Source organism: Aotus nancymaae, unplaced genomic scaffold (genome assembly GCF_030222135.1).
Source record: "Aotus nancymaae isolate 86718 unplaced genomic scaffold, 86718_ANA_hifiasm-v0.15.2.pri h1tg000011l, whole genome shotgun sequence".
Lineage (NCBI taxonomy): Eukaryota > Metazoa > Chordata > Mammalia > Primates > Aotidae > Aotus > Aotus nancymaae.
The window spans coordinates 88,743,877-88,752,690 of record NW_026988422.1 but is presented as its reverse complement, the minus strand read 5'-3'; the positions used below and the strand labels follow the sequence as shown (position 1 = coordinate 88,752,690).

Genomic DNA, 8,814 nt, shown 5'->3' with positions numbered 1-8,814 from the left:
AGCTCTCACACTCACACATGTGCACTCACACCAATCATGCAGCCACAAACACACGCTCACACGCTCGGACACGCTCACACCAACACACACACAGCCTCGGGAAGCCAGGCCCCCAGTCCGCCGCAGCACCAGCCGAGGTCCCGAAAACCCACCTCTCTTACGACAGACCGGCCCTCCAAAGACAAGGTCCCTGGGCCGGGTGCCCCTCCGGGGGGCACAGCTCAGTGACTTCCTTCTCTGCCCTGCACCCTAGATCATGAGAGCCCCATGGACCCCAGCACAACGACAACAAGGGGTTGGCTCACTGCCCCGCTCTGGGCCAGACATCCTCACACACGGAGAATTCCACCTCCTCGAAGGCCTGAGAGGGAGGCGAGATGGGCAGCCACATTGAGGAGACATTCGGGGCCCATGGGGAGGGGCAGAGGCCTGGATCCACACCCAGCTCGGAACAGCGCCCCTGCCTTCCACGTGGCCTGGCCTCCCGGGACTAAGAGGATGCCCTCGTCCCCCTCTTTATTCTCCTGTTAACCCACCAGTGAGTACAACGATGGTCCCCAAAAGATGCAGCCGCATCCTAACCCCTGGGGCCCTCGGGTGCGGCGTTGTCTGTTAAAAGGGCCTTTAGATACAATCAAGGTAAGGATTTTGAGATGAGGGCGTCCTGGATGACGAAGGGGGCCTAGATCCCAGCACAAGTGTCCCGGCTGGAGACAGTCGAGGAGACACAGGGACGGGGAGAGGCAGCGGCACGTCGGGGTGGCACTGTGGGCTGAGTGTCTGTGTCTGCCTGAAACTCGTGTGTGACGGCCCTAACCCCAGAGTGAGAGCGTGCAGAGGTGGGGCCTTGGGGGACTGGTTAGGGCCCGAGGGGAGAGCCCTCAAAAATGCAGTTCGTCCCCAATCTCACTAGAGACCCTAAAGAAAAGGGACCCCAGAGAGCAGCCCTGCCCTCTTTCTGCCTCCTGAGGACGCGGCAAGGAGATGGGGTCTGTGAACCCAGAAGCGGCCCTCACTGGACCTTGACCCCCGCTGCCATCCTGACCTTGAACTTCCAGCTCGAGAACTGCGAGAAATGAGTGTTTGTTGATGAACCCACCAAGTCTCTGGTATTTTTGTTATTGCAGCCAGAAATGACTAAGACGCGGCGGCAGCGTCCCCCTGTCGAGGGCTGTGGTCATCCCAAGCTTAATAACAAAAGCTCCGGAGCCTCCTTGAACCGCCAGGGTGTCCTCCCAGGACCCTGGGGCAGCCCCAGGCTACCCCCTCCTCCTCTGCCCCCACCTGCCCTGGCCTGGCCTCACAGTCACTCCCTGGATTTCACCCCGCAGCATCACAGCCAGGCCTCTTCCATTCCCACTGCAGTGGCTCCTCTGTGACGCGCCCCGGCCTCCCATTGCTGGTGGCACCGAGCCCCCAGAAAGAGCTGGCCTCCCCCGAATGCAGGCCAGCGTCACCCGTGGGGTCTCTCCAACACAGACCCGCAGTAGGAGCACCGCCTGGGCATGGGGGGTGGGCAGCGCTGGACTGGCCCAGCAGGCACTTGGCCGCCCTGAGCTGCAGGGCTGCAGGCTAGAAGATGGGGCACTCCCCACACCCCCAGCCTGGGCTGCAGTCTGGGGCCCCAGCAGCCCATGGGGCAGGCCGAGGGGCCAGGCTGGAGTGGCTCCAGCCCAGCAGCACAAAACTCACTATCCCCAGGCTGAAGCCCACCCCGTGGCCCCAAGTACCCTCTCACCAGGGGTCCACCCACAGGCGCCCTTCCCCTACGGACCCTCAGGGACCCTCTCTGGCCCTGTGTCTCCCCTTCTCATCTCTGTCTTGGGGTCTCTGAGCCTCTGTGTCAGTTTCTGCTTCCCTGCATCTTGGCCCCCACCCCAGCCCTGTGGAGCCACGTGGAGCCAAGAAGCTCCTGGCCGGTGGGGTCACAGAGCCCTGGCCACACACACCTGGCCCCACCACAGCCAGACCACAGACCAGACATGACGTGGAGGTGCGCGGCCGTGTCTGCCGGGGCAGGAAGTGGGCGACTGACCTCATCTGTAGGCCAGACACAGGCATGCCGGCCCTCCCCGCCAGCCCCCAGCACCCAGCCGAACGGGTGGACACGGCCAGAGCGGCGGAGCAGGGCTCTGCTGAGGAGACAGAGGGCCATCGAGGCAGGGCCCAGGCCGAGTCTGGGCTCCCCTTTCCACAACAGCCCCTCTTGGCAGCCAGACCCCTGTGAGGGCAGACCTGCAGCCACGGCGCCCACACGCCGGAGACCATCTGCTCAGCCCTGCGGACCCTCCAGCAGCCTAAGCAGGTGGGGCTCAGAGCTCCCAGGCCTCCGCCGCCTCCTCTGCACATTGAGGCGTCCAGCCAGGCTGGTCCTAGGCCCTTCTGGGAGCAAAAGATGGAGAACAGACACCAAGACCAGAGGGAAGGAGGAAAGAGGCCACCATGGAGACCCGGGAACCACGGGCAGGACTCCATACCCGGCAGGAGGGACCTGGCACTGGGGCCCAGCCAGGCTGGCCAGGCCTACACTGGGATGACCCGGCCCTTCCTGGGATGCAAGGTGAAAAGCTGTCAGGGCCAAGCTGAGGCCTAGGCTGAGCCAAGCCAGAGAAGAAGAGCCGATGACCCGGGGCCAGCTGACGCAGGTCCACGGGGGCTGCCCTGAGCTGCCCCGGGCTGAGCTGGGCTGAGCTGAGCTGGGCTGGGCTGGGCTGGGCTGGGCTGGGCTGAGCTGAGCTGGACTGAGCTGAGCTGAGCTGGGCTGAACTGGGCTGAGCTGGACCAGGCTGTGCTGAGCTGGGCTGAGCTGAGCTGAGTTGGGCTGAACTAGGCTGGAATGGTCAGGCTGATCTGGGCTGAGCTGAGCTGGGCTGGGCTAGGCTGAACTAGGCTGGAATGGGCTGAGCTGGGCTGGGCTGGGCTGAGCAGAGCTGAGCTGGGCTGGGCTGGGCTGGGCTGGGCTTGGCTGGGCTGAGCTGAGCTGGGCTCTGGGCTGGGCTGAGCTGGGCTGGGCTAGGCTGAGCTGGGCTGAGCTGAGCTGAGCTGGGTTGGGCTGGGCTGGGCTGGGCTGGGCTGGGCTGGGCTGAACTAGGCTGGAATGGTCAGGCTGGTCTGGGCTGAGCTGAGCTGGGCTGGGCTAGGCTGAACTAGGCTGGAATGGGCTGAGCTGGGCTGGGCTGAGCAGAACTGAGCTGGGCTGAGCTGGGCTGAGCTGGGCTGAGCTGGGCTGGGCTAGGCTGGGCTGAGCTGGGCTGGGCTGGGCTGGGCTGAGCTGGGCTGGGCTGGGCTGGGCTGAGCTGGGCTGGGCTGGGCTGGGCTGAACTAGGCTGGGCTGAGTTGAGCCAGGCTGGGCTGGGCTGGGCTGGGCTGACCTGAGCTGGGCTGGGCTGAGCTGGGCTGGGCTGGGCTGGGCTGGGCTGGGCTGGGCTGGGCTGGGCTGGGCTGGACTGAGCTGGGCTGGGCTGGGCTGAACTAGGCTGGAATGGTCAGGCTGGTCTGGGCTGAGCTGAGCTGGGCTGGGCTAGGCTGAACTAGGCTGGAATGGGCTGAGCTGGGCTGGGCTGAGCAGAACTGAGCTGGGCTGAGCTGGGCTGAGCTGGGCTGAGCTGGGCTGGGCTAGGCTGGAATGGGCTGAGCTGGGCCTGGCTGGAATGAGCTGGGCTGAGCTGGGCTGGGCTGGGCTGGGCTGAGCTGGGCTGGGCTGGGCTGGGCTGAGCTGGGCTGGGCTGGGCTGGGCTGGGCTGAACTAGGCTGGGCTGAGTTGAGCCAGGCTGGGCTGGGCTGGGCTGGGCTGACCTGGGCTGGGCTGGGCTAGGCCTGTCTGAGCTGGGCTGAGCTAGGCTGGAATGGGCTGTGCTGGGCTGGGCTGACCTGAGCTGAGCTGAGCTGAGCTGGGCTGGGCTGGGCTGTGCTGGGCTGGGCTGAGCTGAGCTGAGCTGGGCTGAGCTGGGCTGGGCTGGGCTGAGCTGAGCTGAGCTGAGCTGGGCTGAGCTGGGCTGGGCTGGGCTGGGCTGGGCTGGGCTGACCTGAGCTGAGCTGAGCTGAGCTGGGCTGGGCTGGGCTGTGCTGGGCTGGGCTGACCTGAGCTGAGCTGAGCTGAGCTGGGCTGGGCTGAAATGGGCTGGGCTGGGCTGTGCTGGGCTGGGCTGAGCTGAGCTGAGCTGGGCTGGGCTGGGCTGAGATGGACTGAGCTGGGCTGGGCTGGGCTGAGATGGGCTGTGCTGGGCTGAGCTGAGCTGAGATGGGCTGAGATGGGCTGAGCTGGGCTGGGCTGGGCTGGGCTGGGCTGGGCTGAGATGGGCTGAGATGGGCTGACCTGAGCTGAGCTGAGCTGATCTGGGCTGGGCTGAGCTGGGCTGGGCTGAGCTGAGCTGAGCTGAGCTGAGCTGGGCTGGGCTGAGATGGGCTGAGCTGGGCTGGGCTGGGTTGGGCTGGGCTGGGCTGAACTGGGTTGGGCTGGGCTTAGCTGGGCTGGGCTGAGCTGGGCTAAGCTGGCCTGGGCTGGGCTGGGCCAGGCTGAGCTGGGCTGATCTGGGCTGGACTGAGCTGAGCTGGGCTGGGCTGGGCTGGATGGCCTGGGCTGAGGTGGTTGCTCATGTGAGAAGGAGACCGTGGGTTGAATGTGAATCCACCTGCAGAGTCCCAGCTCGGTAGCCCCTGTGTTCTCAGGGGTTCTGAAGGCCACGCAGCTCAGTTGCACCGTGACTCTTCTCCCTGACCCGTTGCCCTGGAGGAAATTTCGAATGAGCAGGCCCAGAGCTCCCCTGTGTAGCAGGCCCTGTCCTGGAGGGCCTGGCAGGGGCGTGGCTTAGTGTTTCAACCTCTGGTCCTGAGACTGCATAGACCACAGGGGTTCACTGTGGCTTGCTGGGCCTGGGGTCGGGTTTGTGGAGTGGTGGGTGTTGGACTGACCGAGGACAGGGAGGTGGGGTCACATCCAAGCAGCACTCAGAGCCCAGGACCCCTCCTCAGAGCCCCCACCAAGATCCTCTCTAGCTGTGGGGGAGACAACAAGACATGTCCCCCAGCCAGAGCAGGCGCTGAGGTCGGGGGCTCGGGGGGTTCAGGGGACTCAGCCGCTATGTGACAGAGCCCTGTTTAACACAGCTGGTGTCAGGGACGGCCTGGGTCAGGGCCCTATCTGAGGAGCGTGTTCAGAAACCACGTCGCTGGGATCAGACAACCGGGTCCCATCGCAGGCCCATGGTGCCAGAGCTGTGTGACCTCGGGGCCGTCACGGGGCCTGTGTGTGCCAGGCTCCTCCAGTGTAGAGGAGAGGCCGGCACAGCCCGTGCTCCTGGGACTCGGCAGGAGGGCCGCACCCTCACGGCGCACCCTGTGTTCCAGAATCCCCGACCAAGCCCCAGGTCTTCCCACTGAGCCTCGCCAGCGAGCAGCCAGACGGAAACGTGGTCGTCGCCTGCCTGGTCCAGAGCTTCTTCCCCCAGGAGCCGCTCAGTGTGACCTGGAGCCAAAACGGGACGACCACAAACTTCCCGCCCAGCCAGGCGGCCGCCGGGGGCCTGTACACCACGAGCAGCCAACTGACCCTGCCAGCCGCGCAGTGCCCGGACACCAAGTCCCTGAAATGCAGCGTGAAGCACTACACGTACGACAGCCAGGATGTGACCGTGCCCTGCAGAGGTCAGAGGGCAGGCTGGGGAGTGGGGCGGGGCCACCCTGCCCTGCCCTGACACAGCGCCTAGGCCCATGCTCCCCACAGGGAGCCGCCCCTTCACTCACGCCAGACTGGACTGCTGGCAAAGCCCCAGGGGCCGGGAGTGGACGGGCCAGGAGGGGCAGGGCGGGGGCATGGGGAGGGGTGTGCCACAGGCTCAGGGCATCTCTCCACTGCAGTTCCTCCCGAGTGCCCACCCCCATGTCACCCATGCTGCAAGCCCCGACTGTCACTGCACCAGCCAGCCCTCGAGGACCTGCTCCTGGGTTCAGAAGCAAACCTCACGTGCACACTGACCGGCCTGACCAATGCCTCGGGCGTCACCTTCACCTGGACGGCCTCCGGTGGGAAGAACGCTGTCCAGGGGAAACCTGAGCGTGACCTCTGTGGCTGCTACCGCGTGTCCAGCGTCCTGCCCGGCTGTGCCGAGCCGTGGAAGCGCGGGGAGACCTTCACGTGCACCGCTGCCTACCCCGAGGCCGATACCTCGTTGACCGCCACCATCACAAAACCAGGTGGGCCCGAACCCGGCTTGGGGCCCTGCTTGTGCTCCAGTTTGCAAAGCATCTTCCTGGCCTGCCTCCTCCCTCCCCGTCCTGGGCTCGGGTTGCTCATGCCGAGTACAGACGGAAACTGAGGCAGGCTGAGGGGGGCCAGGACATAGCCCAGGGTGCCATCAGAGCAGGGGTCTCCCTCACCCCCCGTCCAGCCCCCTGACCTGACTCTCTACCCTCCAGGAAACGCCTTCCGGCCCCAGGTCCACCTGCTGCCGCCCCCGTCGGAGGAGCTGGCCCTGAACGAGCTGGTGACGCTGACGTGCCTGGCACGCGGCTTCAGCCCCAAGGACGTGCTGGTTCGCTGGCTGCAGGGGTCCCAGGAGCTGCCCCGAGAGAAGTACCTGACTTGGACATCCCGGCAAGAGCCCGGCCAGGACACCACCACCTTCGCCGTGACCAGCGTGCTGCGCGTGCCGGCTGAGGCCTGGAACAAGGGTGACACCTTCTCCTGCATGGTGGGCCACGAGGCCCTGCCGCTGGCCTTCACGCAGAAGACCATCGACCGCCTGGCGGGTAAACCCACCCACGTCAATGTGTCTGTGGTCATGGCGGAGGTGGACGGCGTCTGCTACTGAGCCCACCCGTCCCTGCCCCCGAATAAACTCCATGCTCCCCCAAGCAGCCCCACGCTTCCGTCCGGCGCCTGTCTGTCCAGCCTCAGGGTCTCAGCATGTGGGAAAGGGCCAGGCCACGGGGAGGGAAGAGCACCCCTGCCCCGAGGCTCAGGGGCCCCTGGCACCCCCGAGAGCCCTTCCACCTGCTGTGAGTGTGACATGTGAGTGTGAGTGTGTGGTGCAGGAGGCCTCACTGGGGTGAAATGAGGTCTGCCGAGGCAGGCACAGCCCAGGGTGGGTTCTGAGAGACTCGGGTGCCCCGGAGAGTTCCAAGTGGGCAGTGGCATGGCCGTCTGTCCCTGAGAGAGCCGTCTGTGGCTGCAGCTGGGAGGGAATGGGGAGGGTGAGAGGAGCAGGCTGGCAGAGAAAGAGGCTGGTACCTCGGGCAGGCAGTGGGAGGAATGGCGAGGGAGTGAGGGGCTGGGCTCCAGGATCCACTGTGAAGGAGGACAAGCTCCCAGAGAGCCCCACCACCCTAGTGAGTTGGCCTCAGGACAGCCCCACGACTCATGCAGAAACGGGCACCTCCCGCCTCCACACTGCTCTGTACGGGGCACACAGGCACACAGGCATTCTCACACTCACACACACACCTGAGCCCTGCAGGAACAGCACGTTCACAGCCCAGACCCAGCTCCAGAAAGGCCGGGGAGCCCCTCCCAAGCCCCCAGCGGGCATTCCCAGGCCCAGCCCGCTGCCCAGCCCCTCAGCCTCCCCATGTTTCCACTGTGCACAGCTCAGGGTCCAACTCCCCAGACCCAGGCAGCCCCTGCTCCCTGCCTGGCCCCAAACTCCGGTCTCTCATCCCTTCCTGAGCCCAGGTAGGACCCAAAGCATAGACAGGGAGGGGCCACGTGGGGCAGCATCAGAGCAGGCCAGCGAGACAGGGCCAGCCTGGCCCCTCTGCACGTCTCTGGGATCTGCTTGGGGCTCCCAGGAGGAAGAACAGTCACAACCGCTGCAGGGACACCTGGCACCAGGACTCCCACAAGGGGGCAGCGGGGGCCCTGCTCTGGCCTTAGGCGCCTTCCGGGACTCCCCAGGGGCCCCGCCTTCTGGCTGCCTGCCTCTGCTCTCAGGGCCGAGGTGAGGTGACTGGACCCTCTGGTGACTGGACCCTCAAGAGGCCACCATCACCCTTGAGGGTCCAGTCACCAGAGGGTAATTGAGAACAACAGGTCACTCAGGGAAGCCCTGCCACCGAGAAGCCCTCCAGCCCATGGGACCCAGGACCTGGTCCAGAGGAGGGGCTTTTAAAGAGAAGGGGGAAGAGGGAGAATCAACAGATGAGGGGCTGAACCAGCAGAGAGCAGGCAGACACGTGGGTGGATCCTAGGACATATGCCAAATGGATGGGTGAATGGAGGATGGATGGGTGGGTAAATGGCTGGATGGAGGATGGACAGATGGATGGATGATGGATGGATGGGTGGGTGGATGGAGGATGGATGGGTGATAAAATGGATGGTTGGATGGATGAAGGATGGGTGGATGGAGGATGGATGGGCGAGTGGAAGATGGATGGGTGGATGGATGGATGGATGGATGATGGATGGGTGGATGGAGGATGGATGAATGAAGGATGAAGGATGGATGGGTGGATGGATGGATGATGGGTGGATGGATGGATATGGATGGGTGGATGGATGGATGGATGGACAGATAATGGATGGGTGGTAAAATGGATGGATGGATGGATGAAGGATGGATGATGGATGGGTGGATGGAGGATGGATGAATGAAGGATGAAGGATGGATGGGTGGATGGATGGATGGATGGGTGAGTGGAAGATGGATGGGTGGATGGAGGATAGATGAATGGAGGATGGATGGGTGGATGGATGGATGGATAGATGGATGATGGGTGGATGGATGGACGGATGATGGATGGGTGGATGGAGGATGGATGAATGAAGGATGAATGATGGATGGGTGGGTGGATGGATGGAGGGATGGATGATGGGTG

The 8,814-nt window shown here is 64.6% G+C and overlaps 1 gene segment (V, D, J or C); it reads left to right on the top strand.

Annotated features, from left to right (window-relative positions):
- LOC105730120 (Ig alpha-1 chain C region-like) overlaps nucleotides 1–6,855 on the top strand; it is a 103,013-nt gene extending 96,158 nt beyond the window's left edge. Inside the window, 3 exon segments of the C gene segment in view lie at nucleotides 5,347–5,643; nucleotides 5,857–6,192; nucleotides 6,415–6,855. Coding sequence covers nucleotides 5,347–5,643; nucleotides 5,857–6,192; nucleotides 6,415–6,809 — 1,028 coding nt within the window.
- Nucleotides 6,856–8,814: the final 1,959 nt, after the last annotated feature.